The 25,165-nt window shown below is 45.0% G+C and overlaps 1 protein-coding gene across 1 annotated transcript in view; it reads left to right on the plus strand.

Moving 5' to 3' along the window:
• The window catches only part of FAM227A (family with sequence similarity 227 member A), a 90,393-nt gene that overhangs the window by 46,613 nt on the left and 18,615 nt on the right, over positions 1–25,165 (plus strand). Inside the window, exon 8 of the mRNA XM_040359471.1 lies at positions 15,696–15,800. Coding sequence (XP_040215405.1) covers positions 15,696–15,800 — 105 coding nt within the window. The remainder of the gene's footprint in view (positions 1–15,695; positions 15,801–25,165) is intronic.

A 25,165-nucleotide genomic window follows, 5' to 3' on the forward strand; every position in this document is an offset into this window, starting at 1 on the left:
AAACATTTTATACTATTATTTTATTTAACAGTAACCTAGGACAAACTAAAGCACACGACACAGACACGACGAACACAAAATAAACTGTTGAAAAATGAACATAACAAAAGCAACAATATATATATACAAAGAGAGAGAGAGGGAGAGCAAGAAAGAGAGAGAATGCAGATGAGCTCTTGCAGACAGCCCAATGGTTGCAGTATAAATGCCGCAAAACAGGGTTTAACATAAGGTTCATTGTTATAGTTACACTTGCTGTTTAGATCCGGTCTGGTAGCTTGTAGCGGAGGCTGTTGGTGGATCCGCTGTGCCAGAGAGGTCATGAAGCTTTACTCAGCATGGAGGCAGCAGCAGGAGTATTAAAATATAATATAACTAGACAATGCATTTCCTGAGGAAAATGCGAGTGGGAATGCTGAATAGCTTAATTGGTGAGCCCCTTGCCAAAGACATTCACCATAACCACTACACTATCTTTAGGACACACAGCTTCTTTCTCTATCTGCAAAGTATAGAGTATGCTGACTTCCTGGTCGCCCCTCCCCCCTCAATAGGTTTCCCCTCCCCCCCAGGTCAGTGAGGAGGAATATTGCACTGAGGTCAGGAAAGTTATTTATGGAAAGAAATAACATTACAAACGCTTTTAATTCACAGATCTAATACATGATTTAAGCCTCCAAACAAAGCTTAATAAATCCTCAAACGTACATGCAATTGATACAACGACTACACCGTTTGAAATACACGGCCCTTGTAAACGCATCGATATGAAATTTATGTTGATAAACTTAAAAATGTGGCCATGTCTGCGATTTAGAAAAGAGCGTCTTTGTGAGTTCTGCAGCAACATTTTTTAGATAATTTAACATGAGAGTCTATGAGACATAATTTCTGGCTGTTGCTCCAATAACTAAAACTAAAATACGTATCGCAGAATTGATCACATTGCCATAAACCAGACAAGCATAGCTACGTTTTGATATAAAAATTGTGTATGAAAAGTAGATCTTGTGGGCGTGAGACCAATTTGTTTCCCCTTTTTCTAAAGATATTTTTAATTACAAAGATCTCCAATTTTAAGGTCACATGACAGACTCTAAATCCCCTCCATAGGATTACATTATAACCGATTGCATTTTTGTGAAAAATTCGCAAAACGTAAATTGCGTTTTCACCAAAAAATTGTAAACGATAACGATCTGAAAAGTCATAGCCGGATAGCTAAATATTTTGTGACCGCTTTAAAGTTTTTTTAGTGTCTGTAAGTGAAAGTATGAAGTAGCTGAAACTTTTGGCAGGGCATGTGAATTCAAAGGGGAAAAGGATGTTCTCATTGACTTCAATGTTAAAAAAAAGGGTCTAAAAGCTTAAAATTTATAAAAGTGTAAAAAGTAGAAAAGAACTTGAAGAAGTCCCATCATTAGCTGAACGAGACGAACATTTTTACAGTTGAATGGTCTCAATAGCTGAAAGTATGCCGAAGTTACGCAGAACCAAAAAACGTAAGGAATAATAAGATTACTAAATTTACGTATATCAATACTGGAAATGTTTATTAAAGCATTCACACTAATTAAGATTAATACATTTACGGGTATCCATACTGGGAATGCTTATTAAAGCATTCCCACTAAGTATCACACAGGCATGATTTACAAGCAGTAGTGGTAATAGTAATAGATAGCATAAAACACTTGGGGAATACTTTACAGCATCAGTAGTGGTCATAGTAGTCAATAGTGTACCAAAAAATTGGGACACAGGTGTCTTGACTGAGCTGTAATAGTAGTAGTAGACATTGACAATACAGTGTCAAATCACTCGGGCAAGAGGTGCCATGATGAACAGCAGCAGCAGCATCAGTAGTGGTAATAGTAGTATAGAGTGGCAAATAACTAGTGACATAGGTGTCTTGATTGAGCAGTAGTAGTAGTAGTAGACATTGACAATACAGAGTCATATCACTTGGGCAGGAGGTGCCATGATGAACAGCAGTGGTAATAGGAGTATATAGAGTGTGAATTAACTGCTGACATAGGTGTCTTGACTGGGCAGCAGAAACAGCAGTAGTAGTATTACCAGTAGTAGTTGATACAGAGTCATATCACATGGGCAGGAGGTGCCATGATGAACAGCAGTAGGAATAGGAGTATATAGAGTGTGAAATAACTGCTGACATAGGTGTATTGACTGGGCGGCAGCAGCAGCAGAAGCAGCAGTAGTAGTATTAACAGTAGTAGTTGATACAGAGTCATATCACATGGGCAGGAGGTGCCATGATGAACAGCAGTAGGAATAGGAGTATATAGAGTGTCAAATAACTGCTGACGTAGGTGTATTGACTGGGCGGCAGCAGCAGCAGCAGAAGCAGCAGTAGTAGTATTAACAGTAGTAGTTGACACAGAGTCATATCACTTGGGCAGGAGGTGCCATGATGAACAGCAGTGTTAATAAGAGTATATAGGGTGTGAAATAACTGCTGACATAGGTGTCTTGACTGGGCAGCAGAAACAGCAGTAGTAGTATTACCAGTAGTAGTTGATACAGAGTCATATCACATGGGCAGGAGGTGCCATGATGAACAGCAGTAGGAATAGGAGTATATAGAGTGTAAAATAACTGCTGACGTAGGTGTATTGACTGGGCGGCAGCAGCAGCAGCAGAAGCAGCAGTAGTAGTATTAACAGTAGTAGTTGATACAGAGTCATATCACATGGGCAGGAGGTGCCATGATGAACAGCAGTAGGAATAGGAGTATATAGAGTGTCAAATAACTGCTGACGTAGGTGTATTGACTGGGCGGCAGCAGCAGCAGCAGAAGCAGCAGTAGTAGTATTAACAGTAGTAGTTGACACAGAGTCATATCACTTGGGCAGGAGGTGCCATGATGAACAGCAGTGTTAATAAGAGTATATAGGGTGTGAAATAACTGCTGACATAGGTGTCTTGACTGGGCAGCAGAAACAGCAGTAGTAGTATTACCAGTAGTAGTTGATACAGAGTCATATCACATGGGCAGGAGGTGCCATGATGAACAGCAGTAGGAATAGGAGTATATAGAGTGTAAAATAACTGCTGACGTAGGTGTATTGACTGGGCGGCAGCAGAAGCAGCAGTAGTAGTATTAACAGTAGTAGTTGATACAGAGTCATATCACATGGGCAGGAGGTGCCATGATGAACAGCAGTAGGAATAGGAGTATATAGAGTGTCAAATAACTGCTGACGTAGGTGTATTGACTGGGCGGCAGCAGCAGCAGCAGAAGCAGCAGTAGTAGTATTAACAGTAGTAGTTGACACAGAGTCATATCACTTGGGCAGGAGGTGCCATGATGAACAGCAGTGTTAATAAGAGTATATAGGGTGTGAAATAACTGCTGACATAGGTGTCTTGACTGGGCAGCAGAAACAGCAGTAGTAGTATTACCAGTAGTAGTTGATACAGAGTCATATCACATGGGCAGGAGGTGCCATGATGAACAGCAGTAGGAATAGGAGTATATAGAGTGTGAAATAACTGCTGACATAGGTGTATTGACTGGGCTGCAGCAGCAGCAGAAGCAGCAGTAGTAGTATTAACAGTAGTAGTTGATACAGAGTCATATCACATGGGCAGGAGGTGCCATGATGAACAGCAGTAGGAATAGGAGTATATAGAGTGTGAAATAACTGCTGACATAGGTGTATTGACTGGGCAGCAGCAGCAGAAGCAGCAGTAGTAGTATTAGCAGTAGTAGTTGATACAGAGTCATATCACATGGGCAGGAGGTGCCATGATGAACAGCAGTAGGAATAGGAGTATATAGAGTGTGAAATAACTGCTGACATAGGTGTATTGACTGGGCAGCAGCAGCAGAAGCAGCAGTAGTAGTATTAGCAGTAGTAGTTGATACAGAGTCATATCACATGGGCAGGAGGTGCCATGATGAACAGCAGTAGGAATAGGAGTATATAGAGTGTGAAATAACTGCTGACATAGGTGTATTGACTGGGCAGCAGCAGCAGAAGCAGCAGTAGTAGTATTAGCAGTAGTAGTTGATACAGAGTCATATCACATGGGCAGGAGGTGCCATGATGAACAGCAGTAGGAATAGGAGTATATAGAGTGTCAAATAACTGCTGACATAGGTGTATTGACTGGGCAGCAGCAGCAGAAGCAGCAGTAGTAGTATTAGCAGTAGTAGTTGATACAGAGTCATATCACTTGGGCAGGAGGTGCCATGATGAACAGTAGTCTTAATAAGAGTATATAGGGTGTGAAATAACTGCTGACATAGGTGTCTTGACTGATCCAGAGGAGTCATGGGAGAAAATCATGTGGTCAGATGAGACCATAATATAACTTTTTGATCATAATTTCACTAACCGTGTTCGGAGGAAGAATAATGATGAGTACCATGCCAAGAACGCCATCCCTAATGTGAAGCATGGGGGTGGTAGCATCATGCTTTGGTGGTGTTTTTCTGCACATGGGACAGGGTGACTGCACTGTATTAAGGAGAGGATGACCGTGGCCATGTATTGCGAGATTTTGGGCAACAACCTCCTTCCCTGAGTTAGAGCTTTGAAGATGGGTCGAGGCTGGGTCTTCCAACATGACAATGACCCAAAGCACACAGCCAGGATAACCAAGGATTGGCTCTGTAAGGAGCATATCAAGGTTCTGGCGTGGCCTAGCCAGTCTCCAGACCTAAACCCAATAGAGAATCTTTGGAGGGAGCTCAAACTCTGTGTTTCTCAGCGAGAGCCCAGAAACCTGACTGATGTAGAGAAGTGGGCCAAAATCCCTCCTCCAGTGTGTGCAAAGCTGGTGTAAAACTACAAGAAAGGTTTGACCGCTGTAATTGCAAAGAAAGCCTACTGTACCAAATATTAACATTGATTTTCTCAGATGTTAAAATAGTTATATTCAGCACTGTAAATACATCAGATCCGGGGCTCCATCAGGGAATGCATGACAAGGGACCCTTCAGCGCCCTGAACCGACGACGGGTGCCAGAAAGTCACCGCCGATCCAGGACTCATTCATCTTTATGAATGTGAGTCTGTCCACGGAGTCTGTGGACAGACGGGTCCTCTTGTCCGTGACCACCCCACCTGCCGCACTGAATGTCCGCTCAGATAGTACGCTGGAGGGGGGGCAAGACAATAACTCCAGCGCATACTGAGCGAGCTCGCGGCAGGTGTCCAATCTGGCAACCCAGTACTCCATGGGGTCGTCGGTGCTCATACTGTCAGAAGCACCGACGGACGCCATGTAGTCTGCCACCATGTGGGCCAGCCGCTGGTGGTGACTGCTGCTGCTGCTGGTGCTGGTACTGGGTCGCTCGGTTTGGAAGAACATCCTCATCTCATCCATTAGGTCCCCTGCTCGGCTGCTGCTGGGTGCAGCCACCTGCTGGGTGAGATGAGGGGGGACAACTGGAGGCCGGGGAGTTGCCTGCTCCAACCGTCTGACAATGCCTGCCTGCAGTTCCTCCATCCGGTGCTGCCTCCGGCTGGCTGGGATGAACTGCTCCAGTTTCCCCTTGCACCTGGGATCCAAAAGGGTGGCCATCCAGAAATCATCCCTCGCCTTGATGGTCTTAACCCGGGGGTCCCTCCTGAGGCATCTCAGCATGTGGGCAGCCATGGGGAAGAGCACAGCCCGCTGTGACTCCTCACTGCTGGCCAGGTGAATGAGGTCCGACTCTTCATCCCTGAGGCGCTGCTGGTCAAACTCAGAGATGCCCAACCCCCGGACTATCGGTGCCCCCAACACCGGCTCTCCCTCCTGACCAGGCCCTGACTCCGGGACGACACCAGCAACCACCTCCTCCTCATCATCATCATCCTCCTCCTCCTCCTCGTCCTGGCCCTGGTCTCGGTGGAGCATTGCTGACTCCTCCTGCTCCACCAAGGCACTCTCCCCAGCTTCGAGCAGGCGATCTAGTGTCCTCTCCAGCATGAACACTATTGGCAGCACGCTATTGAGGCCGATGTGCTCACTGCTGACCATCTTGGTCGCCTGCTCGAAGGAGGACAACACTTGGCAGACCTGGTTTATCTGCCCCCACTCCGCACAGGCGATGAAAGGGAGTTGTGGTGAAGCCCTCTCAGTGCCTAGTTCCATCAGGTACTCCCTCACCGCCCTTTGCTGCTCCCACAACCTCTTCAGCATGTGGAGGGTGGAGTTCCACCGCGTCACACTGTCCACAATCAGCCTGTGAAGGGGCAGACTGTACTTCCGCTGCAACTTGGACAGGGACGCGGTAGCGGTTGGGGAGCGCCTGAAGTGGCTGGCAATCCTACGCGCCTTTGCCACAATGTCACTCAACCCTGGATAAGTGCGCAGGAACTTCTGCACCACCAGGTTGAGGACATGTGCCAGACAGGGCACGTGGGTCAGACTGCCAGCACTGAGGGCGGCGAGTAGGTTGCTGCCGTTATCGCAGACAACCATACCTGCCTGGAGCCTTCGGGGTCTCAGCCACTTCTGGACCTGAGCCTGAAGTGCTTTCAGCACTTCTTCTCCAGTGTGTCTCCGGTCCCCTAAACTAACAAGCTGGAGCACGGCCTGACAGCGCACGTGCCCCACACTTGAGTAGCTACGGGGGCGCTTGCTGGGAGGCTCAGCAGCTGCGGAGACAGTGGCTTGAGGGAGACCAGCAGTTCTCCCCTGGACACCCCGGGGCGGCACCACAAGATCGGTTGCCGCCGATCCCTCACCGACGCCTCGGAGGGAAACCCAATGGGCCGTGAAGCTGATGTAGCGCCCCTGCCCATGCCTGCTGGTCCAGCCATCCATTGTCAGATGAACCCTGTCGCTGACAGCGTGATCCAGCGACAGGGTTACATTCTGCACAATGTGCTGGTGTAGGGCAGGGACACCAGTCCTGGCAAAGAAATGGCGGCTGGGGACACGCCATTGGGGTTGGGCCTGCTCCAACATCTGCCTGAAGGGGTTGCTGTCAACTATGTTGAAGGGCAGCAGATGTTGGGCAATAACCCTTGCCAGGAGCCCATTGAGGGAACGCACACGTCGGTCTCCAGGGGGGAAGGGAGTGGTGCGGTCAAAGGCGTCTGAAATCGACGCCTGGCGCCGGACGGCAGTGCGGGACACAGACGTGGAGGGTGCTGTGGAAGTAGAGGTCTGGCTGCCGGTACCAGTACCTCTACTCGAGGGAGCGGGGGGGCATGACCTGCTGGAAAGAGATGAAGATGTGGCAGGGGCTGCTGTACCCTGCTCACTTGTGGTGGTGGCGCTGCTACCACCACCACGCTTCATCTCGTCAAACACCGCCCAGTGGTTTATCCTCAGGTGCTGGTTCAGGGCTGTGGTACCCACCCGAGCCAAACACTTCCCTCTCTTCACCCTCACTTTACAAATCCGGCAGATGGCCACGGTAGGGTTGTCTGCCACCAGGGTAAAGTAATTCCAGACAGGTGACTTCAGCACCGCCCTCCTGTCAGATGGGGTGACGCTTACTTGCACCTGCTGGGACTCGGTGCGCACAGGTGGAGCTGCCTGCTGCTGCTGCTGCTGCTGCTCCTCCTCCTGACACCTCCTGCTGCCATCACCAGTGGAGACCCTGACGATGGTCTCCCTGGTGGTGACCTGGCGCACCGTTTCACCAGGGTGCCTACCTTCCCCGTCGTCACTGACGTAGTGAGCCGACGCTTCAGATGGCAACCATGATGGGTCACCCTCTTCGCCCCCAGAGATGTCAGACCAAGGGCTGAAATGTGTTGGTCTGAGGGAACCAACTGACATGGAGCCTCTAGCCTGGCTCCGCTGTCCCCTCACCCACGCCTGGGTCTGACTAGGTGCTGCTGTTTCCTGCACCAAAACAGCAGCACCAGTTTGAAGGGATGTCTCTGGGATACTGCCAGCAGGTATCCCATCCTCCTCATCCATCCCTTCAAAAAGGTCCTGACCATCAGGACAGAGCTGAAGGTCTGCCTGATGCATGGCCTCCCCCAAGATATCCCTCTCACTGTCGCTGTCGAACAGTAAGATGCTGGACTCTTGGGGGCTGGGGGGGGGTACTACAGGCACCGGTGTAATGGTGGTACTACTGTGAGTCGGGACCGACGACTCAGTGGCACTGCTGTGCCCCATGTAGTCCACCACTACTTCAGCCTGAGATGGCAATATCGGGCGGCTGCCCGATGGGAAGAACTCCCGGATCAGGCGTACTCCCCTTGCACCCGATCCTCTACCACTAGTAGGGGCACGAGAGGTACCCCGTGCTGGCAGCGATCCAGCACTGGGAGTAACTCCCCTACCCCTGCTGCCACGGCCACGGATGCCGCTCATTATTGCTGATATGTGTGTGGGGGGGGTAAACTTTATTGGGGGGGGGAAATGTGAACAAAATGTGTTTTTGTGTTTTTTTTACAAGACAGGCACGCAGACAAAGACGTACACAGACAGCTACTAAACTATAAGAAAAGTAGTACACCAAAGACAAGGACTACAAAATTAAAGAAAAAAAAAAAGCACTAAACAAACACTAACTTTTTTTTTTTTTTTTAAACACAAAACACAGACACTAAACACACACTAAGCTAAGCTAGATGAAATAAATGTACACTAACAGTGTGTACACTTACTACACAAAATTTAACTAAACTGAACACAAAACTTAGCTTTTAGAAAAGCTCTTTAGGAAAAACTAAACAAAATGTGCACTGAAATGCCTAGCAAATATCACTGAACAGCGAACCTGCAAGATCTAACAGTAACACAAGATGAACAAAACTTAGCTTTTAGAAAAGCTCTTTTAGAAAGCTCAGCAAAATGTGCACTGAAATCTCTAGCAAATATCACTGAACAGCGAAGATGCAGGATCAAACAGTAACACAAATGAACAAAACAGCACAAAACAGCACAAAACGTAGCTTTGAAAAAAGCTCTTGGGTCTATTGCTTTGAAAAAAGCAGTTGATATACTGGAAAAGATGCACTGGAATCACTAAATAGCAATGCAGCACTATGCTGGTGATGATATAAATCAATCAGGAACAAAGACACAGGAACACAGAAACAGCCTCCACACTCTCTAGCCAGCTTCTGAATCTGCAATGAAATGGTGCTGGGAGTGAGCTTATATAATGTCCATGCAGGCAGGTTCCTATTGGTTGCTAACCTCTGACGAGTGTGGAAGGAGAACTCTGATTGGCTCTGATGCAAAAGGGCGGAGAAAATAATCGCGCAATATTCCTATTGCCGAATATTCGCATTGCGAATATTCGGCAATATAAAATGATCGCTTCAGCTACTCGGCCCAAGGTCTCTAATCATACCAGCAATGCTTTTAGACGTCTATGGAGATCACTAGGATGTGATCTGTTTTAAAAATGAAACTGTAAAAATCGCTCTGATGCGGAAGATAGGGGCGAGGAAAATAATCGCGCGATATTGCGTTTGCCGAATAATCGCATTGCGATTTTTCGGGAAAATTCAATGAACGCTTCAGCTACTCGGCCCAGGGTCTCTAATGATACCAGCAATGCTTTTAGACGTCGATGGAGATATCTAGGATGTGATCTGTTTTAAAAAAAAAATTGTAAAAAATCGAATATTCGGAATTGCGAATATTCACCGCGAAATTCGAAATATAGCGCGATTTCTCGAATATGCTATATTCGAGTCGAATATTCGCAATGCGAATATTCGTGAGCAACACTAGCCAGCAAAGAAGGACCCTTGTTCTTTGTCTGGAAGTAGTGGTTTCTCCGCGGAGGTCTAGGGTTCCATCTATGGAGACAAAGCTACAGCTCTAAAATCAAAAGTAAAGATGAGCTTTGATTGCAGAGCTATAGGCCTGAGGCCCCGTACACACGTCCGAGAAACTCGACGGGCAAAACACATCGTTTTGCTCGTCGAGTTCCTTGTGAAGCCGCCGAGGATCTCGGCGAGCCGAAATTTCACATTGAACAACGAGGAAATAGAGAACATGTTCTCTATTTGGCCCGACGAGATCCTCGTCGGCTTCCTCGGCCAAAAGTGTACACACGACCGTGTTTCTCGGCAGAATACGGCTCCGATCGAGTTTCTGGCTGAATTCTGCCGAGAAACTCGGTCGTGTGTACGGGGCCTGACTCAGCAGGGGGGTGTTCTGCCTCTGCAGAAAGACCACTGCTTCCATATAGAGCTCACATTTTTTCTATACAATCTTTTCAGGCTATGGCTGCTTTCTAAACAAAACTAACTGTAGGACTTTGCATACCTTTTGTTTTGAAGCACTTGGAAATGTATTTACCTGATTCAAATTGAACGTTTAGTTAGACTCTAAGGTATACCTGTCACAAATGTCATGTCTACCTCAATGCAGGTGTTCAGACACTATAGCTAGCTACTGTGTGCTTCACCCCTTCCCTTAAGACAAGCAGGCCTACTGGTACTTGGTTGGCCCCAGGACTTATACACTATAGTACTTGGCCACCACACTAACGTGAACAGAGCAAACAACAGACTATTTGCAGTTTAGCAGACAGATAGAGTGGTTCTACAATGGTCCAGGTAATAAGTAGACATGTGCACAGAAAAAAAAATCGTTTTTTTTTTGTTCTGTTTCGTATCGTTCCGTAGGTTCGTTTCCGTTCGTTTTTCGTAAGACGCCTGTTTTCCTGTTCGTTCCCGTTCGTTTTTCGTACGACGAGATTTTTTCGTATTCCGATCGTTTCGTATTTTCGTTACCGTTTTATTTTCGTACATGCGGGATGGTTCGTTATTCTGTTTAATTCATGTTCTTTTCTTGATAAACAATAATTTTCGTGAATTTTCGTCAATGATTTGCATTCTGTGTTTTGGATTCCTTTTTCTGTTCGTGTTTTCGGTCGTGTGTTCGTGTGACATCTATGACAATTTGTTGTGGATGTCATGTGGGCATGCGACTGAAGATACGAACAGAAAAAGGATTTTCGTCATTTTGTACTTTCGTAAATATATTGCGGGATTCGCGGCACTTTCAACACGCGGCTCATCCATATTAACTATTGTTAAGCCCCATACACTTGGTCAAACTTTTTTAACAACAAACATAAAAACGATCGTTTTCCGTTCGTTCTCAGAAAATTTGTTCGTTTTTAAACTCCATCAGAAAACCATTTTTGGGTTCAAAAGTCTGGCCAACTGATCTCCCTTCAGATGAAAATCCACAGAAAAGTTTATTTGGCTTTACTGTACTACTCAGCACAAAAGAGAAGCTGCTTTACTAACTACACTCACTGCCCATTCAAAAAAACGAAAATTACATCTGTGGCAAGGGATTTGCATTCTGTGTTTTGGGTCCTTTTTCTTTTGGTGTTTTCGGTCGTGTGTTCGTGTGACATCTGTGGCAAAAGATTTGCATTCTGTTGAATCCAAAATAAATACGAACAGAAAAAGGAATTCAAAATACAGGGTGCGGGTCCTTTGTTGTGGATGTCGTGTGAGCATGCGACTGAGGGTGCGAACAGAGAAGGGATTCAAACAAGATACAGAGTGCAAATCTTTTGTTGTGGATGTCGTGTGAACATACGGCTGAGGATACGAGCAGAGAGGGGATTCAAACAGGATACAGAATGCAAATCTTTTGTTGTGGATGTCGTGTAAACATACGGCTGAGGATACAAACAGAGAGGGGATTCAAACAAAATACAGAATGCAAATCTTTTGTTGTAGGTGTCATGTGGACATGCGGCTGAGGATCCGAGCAGAGAGGGGATTCAAACAGGATACAGAATGCAAATCTTTTGTTATAGATGTCATTTTCGTTCTTTTGCCGTTTTCGTTTTGTCGTATTTTCGTCAGATCGTTCGTTCGTATTTGCGGTTGTTCGTTATGCGGCTCATTCGTAATCCCGTCGTTTTCGTATTTTGGTGCTTTAATTTTTTCTTATGTACACATTATTCTGCGGGTACGAAAATTAACATTTTCGTACGAAAATAACATTCGTACGAACGGGAATGCACATATCTAGTAATAAGGCAGGCTGAGTTCAAGGAATAGTCCAATATCCGATCCAATGGGAGTCTAGGTAATAAGGCAGGCTGAGTTCAGGGAATAGTCCAATATAAAATCTGGGTCATACACAGAGAAATCCAACAGCAAAGCAAGGCAGACAAATGGGTGGCTTGAACAGGAACAATGCAGGTAACTGTCTCTATCACAAGCAAGGTATAGAGTGTTTGGTTTGCTTATATCAAGTGACTGACCAGATCAATTATCTTGCAGGTGAACACAGACAGGGGAAAAGCAACAGCCAACACCCGGGTGCTGGGATGAGGAACAGGGGCACTAAGTGATCATGACAATATTTAAAGCCAATGTTTTTTCTTTTAGCTTTGGATGAAAGGGTCAGGGTTTAATTACTGTATATGTCCCTATTGGGAGGATTTACCCTCGCTCTTTGTCCTGGTGACCAATGTCAAATCTAAGATTTTGCGGCGGTCATTGGTTAGAAAAAGTGACACCTGTTCTGGTGACAATTGTCACCAGTTCCCCTTACTTTGAAGAGATTTCCTCTAATTTCTGTCATTAATATGTCTTAGTCATTCTGTACTCAAACTAAAATTAAAAAAATCTGTGCTTAATGCAGAATAAAAAGTAAGTGACATTGAATAAATGAATAAAACAGCAGCACTCAAAAAGATCTCAATACAAGATAATAAACAAATACAAAGTATCGTTCTTTTTTTGCGCTCTCTAAGTGTGAAAGTCAATACCTAGTAACAATGACCAAATCAGTGAATATACATGTGATCAATGTGCTAATCAATTATTAAGTCCCTGCAAAGTCCATAAAAATCTGTGATATAATGTGGAAGTAAAATCCAAAGGATCCCTGACTCAGCTCCAATATTCCACAATTGGAAAGAACACACTGTTAGCTTTCCAGAAATGGAGACCTCTAAACAGAAGGTCTGAATGCGCTCAAAAAATTGCCGTACCCATTGGTGGATATGTGGAGAACCTTCCAAGGATTATGTTGCTTAGAATGTAATCTGCTGGAGGGATCTCCAGATATAATGGATAATGGACTTGCATCTTTTTATATTAGGCTACCTCTGATCTATCACATAGGTTGTGAAACATGGAAAATAACTCAGTCCTTTCCATTTTTCCTCTGAAACCTGGACAGACTTAAAGGTGAACAGATGTAAACTAATTGCAACGAAGGGAATTTGGGACTTTAAATGAAACAGTGGGCTAAATGGGGACAAAGTAATGAAACAAACCATAGATGAAATGTTCATGTATTGAGAAAATAGAATATTTGGTAGGAACAAATAGCTTGTACAAAAGTACAGAACATACATTTCATACATAATACAATAGTTGATATAAAAATACATTGAATAAATAACAGTTGAAGATAACATATAATATAGCCACATAGAGGTTGGGCATAACCACGCAATAAGTGAAGTATAAAATGTAAATAGATCATAGAAGTACTGGTTGATCGGAATGGGTCCCATAAACGCGTATAGCTACATCTTTATAAGCCCGACGCGGCGTTTCGTGTATATGAAAAACACTCATCAGGGGCGGATGTAGTGGGATATATAGTATGTCAAAGTGGTAATGTAAATACAGTTAAGACCAAACATATGCCCGTCCCGGGACAGAGGTGGCAGACCAGCAGGCAAATAGCAGAGCGCATAAAGCATCCTTCCCAGACAGCACAGCGACCATGGGTAAAATAAAATTATAGTGTATCCTCATAATACAGGTAGGTATCTGGAATGCGAGTAGGATGGCCACAGCTAGTGACGGCTGTAAGGCCTGCATAGAAAATGGCAAGTTTCTATGCAGGCCTTACAGCTTATAAAGATGTAGCTATACGCGTTTATGGGACCCATTCTGATCAACCAGTACTTCTATGATCTATTTACATTTTATACTTCACTTATTGCGTGGTTATGCCCAACCTCTATGTGGCTATATATGTTGTCTTCAACTGTTATTTATTCAATGTATTTTTATATCAACTATTGTATTATGTATGAAATGTATGTTCTGTACTTTTGTACAAGCTATTTGTTCCTACCAAATATTCTATTTTCTCAATACATGAACATTTCATCTATGGTTTGTTTCATTACTTTGTCCCCATTTAGCCCACTGTTTCATTTAAAGTCCCAAATTCCCTTTGTTGCAATTTTCCGCATATGGGATGGAGATATACTGTAGTATGGATGTAATCTCATATAAAGTCCAGACACAAGGATGGAGATACATCACAGAGGTATTCTCATTTAAAGTCCCAAACACCTTCGGGTGGTCCCCCCCTTTTTTCTTCTAGATGTAAACTAATGCAAACTCTTTTATTTCTGCATGCCTACAGATTACACAGAGCTGTCCATCAAGTCCACCTCAAAAACTGACAGGCGGATCTAATCACAAAGCTCACTTAGTCAGCCTCTGTTTTTTTACATGTCTTGGCCACTTTGTTGGTACATTTATTTGATTCAATTTGAGTATGAACCTCCCCTGGAGTGTTACCCATGAACTGTCCATGCCATATATACTGTCCATACAGAACCCTCTATCTGCTATCCTTGACATCTTTTGCCCTCCTACCTTTTACGCTGCAATAAGAGTGGGACATAGTCTGGTAAAGAAAAGTTACTGTTTTATTGTATATACACTTTATGAAGTTACTAAATTCTGGCCTTATCATTTCAAGAGATTCTGTTTCTGTTTTCCTTCACTACTTGAAAAGTTTAGGTCTCTTTTATCATGAAACACATACATACGTTTCCAGATTATGCTGCAATTAGTTTGCTAATGCCATAAAGTGAAACCACTTTGGTATTTAAACCCCAATAGAAAATTGTTATCATCCTAAAACTATAGAAATCTCACAAGAGTATCTTCACCTTCATGCAAGTATATACACCACGCATGTCTTTCTCAACAGCTCAGGTTCCTATATAAAGCTGGCTATTCATGGATCAAAATTCGGCCAATTCAGCAGGGATTCGGTCCATGTATGGGCAGGCTGATTGTACACAAGTCGATCCATCTATTAACTTGAGTACAACCAGGCAGTTAGATTTTTCTACATGCAATTACTGCCAGCGGCTATAGCCAGATAACTTATTGTAAAGGATTGTTATTGAACTCCAGATCTCTATTCAAACTTTTGCTTACGAGTTAAGCAGCCCATAGATTGCTTGATTTTCTTTCATTTGACAATGCGTGGAAGGAAAGAAAATTGCTTGATTCCCCCATCAACACTGACTGAATGCCTCCCGCAGCGCTATTGCATTCTGCCAGCCGTGAACAGGATGGGGGGATGCTACCTGCTGTGTCTTTGTATTCTGACAGTGGAGGAACTCTATAGCCTGCAGCATTGTTCAAGTGGAAATTTTCCAACAGGATAGCTAAACAAAAGTCGATTAGTAGATTTACTTCTGTTCAACTACAGTGCCTATACATAGATTGAAATTCATCCGGTTTAGAAGGGACCAGACACATTTCAATTTGTGTATGGCCAGCTTTAGTTATAGCTGGGCTATAACTAAGGCTATAACTGAAACATTCTAGCGTTCTGCTAGGTTTGTTTAGATTTCCCATCTCACTTATTTATTACCAAAAAAAGTACTGAGAAGTATTGTTATCCATACTCCAGCTCTATCTTCAAATTCATTCTTAAACAATCCATATCAATATTTGGGTTATTGAAGTGATTTTGAATTTGCATTAAATCTTATCTTGTAGCCCGATGGAAAGTGCCAACAACAACTGTTTGATCGCGTGGCAGAGAATTATGTCCGACTTCTTGATTTGTGTCAAAAACTACCCAATGGGGATCCGCTTCTCAATGTAAGCTCAGCTGTGTTGTTTGTTTTTTTTGGCAATAAAGATTTTATTGAGTACACAGGGGTTCAAACAGCAATATACCACCGCAATGGCTTAGCATGCAGATTTAAAATCCTCAGGATTGTATATTTTGTATAAAGAGTGCTAAATGTTTTTTCCCCTTTATTTGACAGTTTTTGAAAAGTAACAACGTAAGAGGTATAGAATAAAGTTAATCAATATGTTTTTTTTTTTAAATTACAATTAGCAATATATCATTTAATACATTAAAGTCTAGTTTTTTTTCAATAACAATAACAAACATTTGTAGGGGATCAGACTCAATGCAGGTTCTTTAGGAAGACACCATGTTTAGGGCACAGGATATTTCCAAACAGAAGAAAAAGGGCATCTTGCTATCAATCAAACAAAATAAACTTCTGCTCTACCGAGTCTGACCAGTCCTTGGTTTTGTAATAAGTGTCCTTACAACCGCAAATACTTGTATCCAAATTCAGGGATAAGCAGCCATGCTCCAAGTTGCTGCCTCACATGAAGACACTCTCTCTTTTACCAAGAGCTAGGACCAGCTGCCTTAATTAAGACCTGAAAGAAAACATTAAACTGTGGTCCACAGACTTGGGAGTCTGTCCCACCCAGAGCTCTATCAGACTCCCAATAAAACCAGCCCCGGAATGGACTTTACCAACACAGGGTAAAGAACTATCCTTCTTTACCCTGAAGTCTTTGCTGGTATTATCTTAGATTGTAAATCTAAGAATCCGTGGAGGAACATATATCCCGTCAATTACTTTTCCTGTCATTTTAACTTGTTTCACAGGCACCCCGCTACACATGTTATACTTACTTGCTCTGTTGCAGTGGATTTGCACAGAGCAGCCCAGATCTTTCTCTTCTCAGGTCCCGCTTCTGTGCTCCTGGCCCCTTCCTTAATGTCGAGTGCTCCCACAACAAGCAGCTTGCTATAGGGGCAACCGAGCGGAGTCACAGCTCCCTGTGTCCATTCAGACACAGAGCTGAGCCCTGGCCCTACCCTCTCTCTCTCCTGATTGGCTGACTGACTTTGACAGCAGTGGGAGCAAATGGTGCCGCTCCTGTGTCTCAACCAATGAGAGGGGAGATTCTCAGATGGCCGAGACACTCATGGACATTGCTGGAGAGAGATGGGGCTCAGGTAAGTATTGGGGGGTGCTGGAGAGCGGCTGCTACACACAGAAAGCTTTTTATCTTAATGCATTAAGATAAAAAACCTTCTGACTTTACAACTTCTGGACAGTTTTCCTGACCCCAAAATAATACCTGACAGGGGAGAGCTCCAGCGGATTGATAGCCTTAACTCTGTTGCTGAGTGCTGTGTCCCTCCCCTCCAATCAGCTCTCAGAGCTCTCCCCACTTATGTAACTTCAGCTCTCCGCTCCCTTCTTTTTAAAGCTGAGAGGTCTTGTGTAAGTTCTGCCGTTTGAATGGATGTAGGGGAAAGACAGCTGTAGATAAAGACATACAAATTGTAAATGTAGAAATATTTGTTTCAACTCTGTGTATAGCTTGAGGCCAGTCACTTCACTGGGTATATGCATGTAAGGAAGCTGCACTACAGTAAAATGACCCAGTGAAATCAACAACTGAATAATGTGAAAAAATACTGACTGAAAGTTACTTCAAAAAGTAATTGAAGAGAAAGATAATTGCCATGATACAAAACAAAATTGTGAAAAAAACACCAAATGACAGGTCCTTAGTAGAAATTAAATAAAAAATCCTGCACTATAATTAAATAACATATAGAGCAAAAATAGGCAACTAATGATGGTACAGTGAATATACACAACCCGATAAGTGCAATGAAATGATCAGATACGGAAAATAATAAATAATATTATAATGAAAAGAACACACCAAGTGTCATAAATGGATATCATAGAACATTAAGCCATATATTGGTGATGATTGGGGAAAAACGAGGTACATTGACACAACAGTGTCTTTCAAAAGTTCAAAGCTATAAACACTGCTGCACCCTGTGACGAATTTCCAGTAGACACAGAACAGTTGTGAGTCCACCACCACACAGATAAAAGGCTTACCAGCTTTACAAGCTAGAATAGCTTGTCACCCAGCCTGGGTTACTAGAATCTCCCACCGCTCCGAACCGCTCACAAGCCTGGCGTTTCCAAATCCCCAGCCTGGATGGTCTCACGGTCCCAATGTGATTGGTATCAGCTGACTCCGTGGAACTGGGTGTTAACTCCAGCAAAACAAATGTAGCAGAAGAGAGGGTCTCAACGGATATATGAAGCCAAGGAAAAAAGACAAAAATGTACCGCCATCGGTAAAACCAGGAGATTTATTGTAGAAAATAACAGGTCTCAGCATATGACTGACACTGCAATATGGCAAAAAAAAAGCTGGCCAGCAAGTTTAAAAGGACAGAAAACTCACCTGTGCAAGGCGGAACGTGGCAAAGCACCCCCAGACGACGTCCTTCGTGTGACAAAATGCGTAGGTTGAGCGACATGCTGACCTCACCGCGCTTTGCACGTTTATCACTTTGAACTTAGGAAAGAGACTGTTGTGTCAATGTCCCTTGTTTTTCCCCAATCATCACCAGTATATGACTAAATGTTCTGTGATATCCACTTATGACATTTAGATATTATCACTTGGTATGTTCTTTTCATTATAATATTTATTATTTTCCATATCTGATCACTTTATTACACTTATCAGGTCATGTATATTCACTATACCATCATTAGTTGCCTATTTTTGTGCTTGTTTTTTTTTCACAATTTTGTTTTGTATCGTGGCAATTATCTTTTACTTCAATTACTTTTTGTAGTAACTTACAGTCACATTATTCAGTTGTTGATTTCACTGGGTCATTTTTCTATTTCTCTGATTGTTGTTGTATAACACATTGAGTTGCAGCTTGTCACATTTAGGGTAAATAGCGCATTTTTTTTAAATGAACCTTGCCCATGTTATAGCAGGCATTAAAAAAATTCCCTAAAGCAACCTGTGGGTTGAATGAAAATAAAATTAGCTGATTCCCCATCCACATATTTGATGTGGATGGCAGAGACCTTACTGCTATTGAATTCTGCCAGCCAGTAGCCTTTCCTGGTGACAGAATACAATGATGGATAAATAGAGGGAATGTGGCGCTTACTAATCCTCATAATATATTAAACTAAATTCTAATCCACGTGTAAATACTTAGACCTGTGCAAATAATATGTGTAACAACAGCGATTGTGCAAAGAGTAAAAGATTGTAAAGGGAAAAAACTATTGCAGATATTGTGCAAAATTAGCAAACAAAATTGCGAATTCCAGTTGTGCAAAAATAGCAAATTAAGTGCAGATGACAATCAGGGACTACCATCAAAAGGGAATGTGCAAAAAAATCATATATAATACTTCAATGTATATGAAAAAAGTCCCATACAGTGCAATAACAGTCCAATTGTGACAATCAATCCAAACGTGTAGTAAAGTTCATCAGGTATAAAGTGCAAGTGCCACCATCCAACCGATCTCCACCATCCACTGTGCATGACAATGTTTGCCCCAGCCTCTCACCTCATGTGTCAGCTCAATATGTCTCACTGACAAATTCACACTGGCCGATTGGTCACCAGAGCATTCAGGTAGAATCAAGCTCACAGGATAGTATCGCTCATGTAACAGATCAATGTGCCTCACCAACCAATCAACTCTGACAAGTCTATCCCCAGGGCGTTCAGGCTCTCAAGATAATGCCGCTCAATAGCATGTAAAGGAAAGGGAGGACTCCATGGTGCAGTAATTTGATAAATACATTAAATAATTTTTTTTAGTAACTTACAATTAAAAAACAAACAGCGTGTATCACAGAGGACTTCCAATCTCGGCCATGACTGGAAGTGACGTCACCCGGCCCTTTTGCTGACGCATTGCGTCACTGGTCACGTGACTTTCTCACAGGGTATTTTTGCACAACTGGAATTTGCACATTTTCTTTGCTAATTTTGCACAATATCTGCAATTGTTTTTTTTCTTTACAATTTTTTTCTCTTTGCACAATCGCTATTGTTGTACATATTATTTGCACAGGTCTAAGTATTTACACATAGATTCAATTTTAATTAGATTTTAGTTTAATAAAATATGAGGATTAGTAAGTGCCACATTCCCTCTATTTATCATTTATGTCTAGTGTGAGAACACCTTTTATGTTTGCGGCTGCTTTGTTAGTTTTAGTTATTCATTTACTCTTGTGGTTTGCATATTAGTAACCCCCCTTTATACATGATCAGTGTTGCCAACAATAGCTGGTGGCACTGATCTTTTGGGAAAAGCCTGACAGGTTGGTTGTACTAAAGTTGATCTACAGATTGACTTGTGTACAACCAGCTAGCCCATATATGGATTGAAATTCAGCCAGGCCCTGTTTAACCATCTGAATTTCAATCTGTGTATGACTAGCTTAAGAGAAACCTGAGGGCTTCCACTGCTGACTTCTCCTTCTAAATATGCTAGTTGCCTGTCTTTCATGCTTCAAAGCTGAGATGTTCTTGGTTAAAGAGCAATATACAGTGGGTAAAAAAAGTATTAAATAGGTCACCATTTTACTAGGTAAATATATTTGTAAAGATGCTAGTGACATAAAGTTTTCACCACGTGTCAGTAACAACCCAAACAACCCATACATAAAAGAGAACCCAAACACCAAAACAAATATGTAAAAAAATAAGTTATCTGTAATAAAATGGAATGACACAGGGAAAAAGTATTGAACACATGGGAGGTGCAAAAAGGCATTGAAAGCCAAAACACTAGCTGAAATATATCAGTAATTAGAAAGCAATCCTGCCCCTTGTCAGTGCAAAGTATTATCAGCAGGCTCAACTATAAAAAGGTGTCTGCTTACCAAGGTGTCACACAAGAAACATCTCATGATGGGTAAAAGTAAAGAGCTCACTCATGATGGGTAAAAGCAAAGAGCTCGCTCGCTGCAACCTTATTGTTACAAAACATACTGATGGCATTGGTTACATAAGGATTTCTAGACTTCTCAATGTTCCAGTGAGCACTGTTGGTGACATAATCAGGAAGTGGAAAGAACATAATTTCACCATAAACCGGCCACGACTAGGTGCTCCTCGCAAGATTTCTGACAGAGGAGTGAAAAGAGTTGTCCAAGAGCCAAGGAACAGTTCTGGAGAGCTTTAGAAAGACCTGGAAATAGCAGGTACAATTCTTTTAAAGAAAACGTAATGCACTCAACCGCCATGAGCTGTATACACGCTCACCACGCAAGACTCCATTGCTGAAAAAAAAAAACATGTTGAAGCATATTTAAAGTTTGCTGCACAACATTTAGACAAGCCTGTGAAATACTGGGAGAATATAGTCTGGTCAGATGAGACCAAAATTGAACTCTATGGATGTCATAATACACACTTAGGGCCAGATTCAGGTAGACTTACGACGGGCGTATCAGTAGATACGCCGTCGTAAGTCCGAATCCGCGCCGTCGCAACTTTAAGCGTATGCTCAAACTGAGATACGCTTAAATGTTGCTAAGATACGGCCGGCGTAAGTCTCCTACGCCGTCGTATCTTAACTGCATATTTACGCTGGCCGCTAGGGGCGTGTACGCTGATTTATGCCTAGAATATGTAAATCAGCTAGATACGCCTATTCACGAACGTACGCCCGGCCGTCGCAGTAAAGAAACGCCGTTTACTTAAGGGGTTTTCAGGCGTAAAGATAAACCACCAAAAACATGGCGCAGCCAATGTTAAGTATGGACGTCGGAACCGCGTAAAATTTTTTAAATTTTACGTCGTTTGCGTAACTCGTCCGTAAATGGGGCTGGCCGTAATTTACGTTCACGTCGAAAGCATTGACGCTTTGCCGCCGTCATTTGGAGCATGCGCACTGGGATACGTCCACAGACGGCGCCGTTCGATCGAAACGTCATTTACGTGGGGTCACACTTAATATACATAAAACACGCCCACAGCTTCAACATTCGAATTAGGCGGGCTTACGCCGGCCCTAATACGCTACGCCGCCGTAACTTCGGCGGCAAAATCTTTGAGAATACCATACTCGCCTCTCAAAGTTACAGCGGCGTAGCGTATAGGAGATACGCTACGCCCGCCTAAAGGTATGTGAATCTAGCCCCATGTTTGGAACTCAAATGGCACTCACTGCACATCACCCAAAAAACACCATACCAACAGTGAAGTTTGGAGGTGGGAACATCATGGTGTTGGTCTTTTTTTCAGCAAACTGGTACTGGTAAACAGGGAGGATGAACTGAAAAATGTACCAAAGACATTCTTGATAAAAATCTGCTGCCATCTACCAGGATGATGAAGAATCTTGAAGATGAAACAAGGGTGGACCTTTCAGCAACGCAATGATCCCAAACACAAAGCCAAATAAACTCTCAATTGGTTTCAAAGAAAGAAAAAACAAATGCTGCTAGAAGGGCCCAGCCAATCACCTGACTTGAATCCAATAGAAAATCTATGGAAAGATCTAAAGATCAAAAAAGAGGCCCATGGAACCTTCAAGATTTGAAGACTGTGTGGATGAATGGGCCAAAGCAGTGGCGGACCTTTCAGGGTCGCTGCAGTCGCAGTTGCGACTGGGCCCTGCCGTTCTGCCGCTATGGGGGGGGGCCCAAGACCTGGCATCTCCCCCTACATCTCCAGCTTTCAGTTTGGGATGCAGTGGGGGGATTGGGAAGCGGCGATGGGCAGCTGTATGGTGTTTGAGACATCTACCTGGGGCTAGTATTTCTCCTTCAGTGTGTATACAGTGGATGGGAGGGGCCTCTAACCCGAGCAGCTACAAGTTTCACTCTTCAGTGTACAAGTGAGTTGCTCGGGTGAGAGGCCCCTCCCCTCTCCACTGACTCAGGAAGAGAATTACAAGCCCCAGGGAGATCCCCCCGCCCGATTGCCACCTCCCACCTCCCCCTGTGCTGGGGGTTGGGTGCACAGCCAGGTACAGGCAAACCTCTGGGGGGGGATGTTTAAGTCTGGGAACCCTGATGTATGGGGGGGCTCTCTGGGGACTCTGATGTATGGGGGGCTCTCTGTGAACCCTGATGTATGGGGAGGGGGCTCTCCGTGAACCCTGGTATATGGGGAGGCTCTCTGTGAACCCTGATGTATGGGGGGGCTCTCTGGAGACCCTGATGTAAGGGTGGGGGGCTCTCTGGGGACCTTGCTATATGGAAGGGGCTCTGGGAACCATGATGTATGGGGGGGGCTCTTTGGTAACCCTGATGTATGGGGGGCTCTCTGGGGACCCTGATGTATGGGGGGCTCTCTGGGCATCCTGATGTATGGGGAACTCTCTGGGGACCCTGATGTATGGGGGGGCTCTGTGAACCATGATGTATGGGGGGGGCTCTCTGGGAACCCTGATGTAAGGGGGGCTCTCTGAGGACCCTAATTTAAGGGGAGGCTCTCTGGAGACCCTGATGTATGGGGGGGGCTCTCTGGAGACCCTGATGTATGGAGTGCTTTCTCGGACCCTGATGTATGGGGGGCTCTCTGGAGACCCTGATGTATGGGGGCTCTCTGGGGACCCTGATGTAAGGAGGGGCTCTCTGGGGACCCTGATGTATGGGGGAAGGCTCTCTGGGGACCTTGATGTATTGGGGGAAGGCTTTCTGGGGAACTTGATGTATGGGAGGAGACTCTCTGGTGACCCTGATGTATGGGGAAGGCTCTTTGGGGACCCTGATGTATGGGGGGGGGCTCTAGGAACCATGATGTATCGCGGGCTCTCTGGAACCCTGATGTAAGGGGGGGCTCTCTGGGGACCTTGCTGTATGGGGGGGCTCTCTGGAGACCCTGATGTCTAGGGGCTCTCTGGGGAACCTGATGTATGGGGGGGCTCTCTGGGGACCCTGATGTAAGGGGGGCTCTCTGGGGACCTTGCTATATGGAAGGGGCTCTGGGAACCATGATGTATGGGGGGGGCTCTTTGGTAACCCTGATGTATGGGGGGCTCTCTGGGGACCCTGATGTATGGGGGGCTCTCTGGGCATCCTGATGTATGGGGAACTCTCTGGGGACCCTGATGTATGGGGGGGCTCTGTGAACCATGATGTATGGGGGGCTCTCTGGGAACCCTGATGTAAGGGGGGCTCTCTGAGGACCCTAATTTAAGGGGAGGCTCTCTGGAGACCCTGATGTATGGGGGGGGCTCTCTGGAGACCCTGATGTATGGAGTGCTTTCTCGGACCCTGATGTATGGGGGGCTCTCTGGAGACCCTGATGTATGGGGGCTCTCTGGGGACCCTGATGTAAGGAGGGGCTCTCTGGGGACCCTGATGTATGGGGGAAGGCTCTCTGGGGACCTTGATGTATTGGGGGAAGGCTTTCTGGGGAACTTGATGTATGGGAGGAGACTCTCTGGTGACCCTGATGTATGGGGAAGGCTCTTTGGGGACCCTGATGTATGGGGGGGGCTCTAGGAACCATGATGTATCGGGGGCTCTCTGGAACCCTGATGTAAGGGGGGGCTCTCTGGGGACCTTGCTGTATGGGGGGGCTCTCTGGAGACCCTGATGTCTAGGGGCTCTCTGGGGAACCTGATGTATGGGGGGGCTCTCTGGGGACCCTGATGTAAGGGGGGCTCTCTGGGGACCTTGCTATATGGAAGGGGCTCTGGGAACCATGATGTATGGGGGGGGGGCTCTTTGGTAACCCTGATGTATGGGGGGCTCTCTGGGGACCCTGATGTATGGGGGGCTCTCTGGGCATCCTGATGTATGGGGAACTCTCTGGGGACCCTGATGTATGGGGGGGCTCTGTGAACCATGATGTATGGGGGGGCTCTCTGGGAACCCTGATGTAAGGGGGGCTCTCTGAGGACCCTAATTTAAGGGGAGGCTCTCTGGAGACCCTGATGTATGGGGGGGGGGCTCTCTGGAGACCCTGATGTATGGAGTGCTTTCTCGGACCCTGATGTATGGGGGGCTCTCTGGAGACCCTGATGTATGGGGGCTCTCTGGGGACCCTGATGTAAGGAGGGGCTCTCTGGGGACCCTGATGTATGGGGGAAGGCTCTCTGGGGACCTTGATGTATTGGGGGAAGGCTTTCTGGGGAACTTGATGTATGGGAGGAGACTCTCTGGTGACCCTGATGTATGGGGAAGGCTCTTTGGGGACCCTGATGTATGGGGGGGCTCTAGGAACCATGATGTATCGGGGGCTCTCTGGAACCCTGATGTAAGGGGGGGCTCTCTGGGGACCTTGCTGTATGGGGGGGCTCTCTGGAGACCCTGATGTCTAGGGGCTCTCTGGGGAACCTGATGTATGGGGGGGCTCTCTGGGGACCCTGATGTAAGGGGGG

Source organism: Rana temporaria, chromosome 7 (assembly GCF_905171775.1).
Source record: "Rana temporaria chromosome 7, aRanTem1.1, whole genome shotgun sequence".
Lineage (NCBI taxonomy): Eukaryota > Metazoa > Chordata > Amphibia > Anura > Ranidae > Rana > Rana temporaria.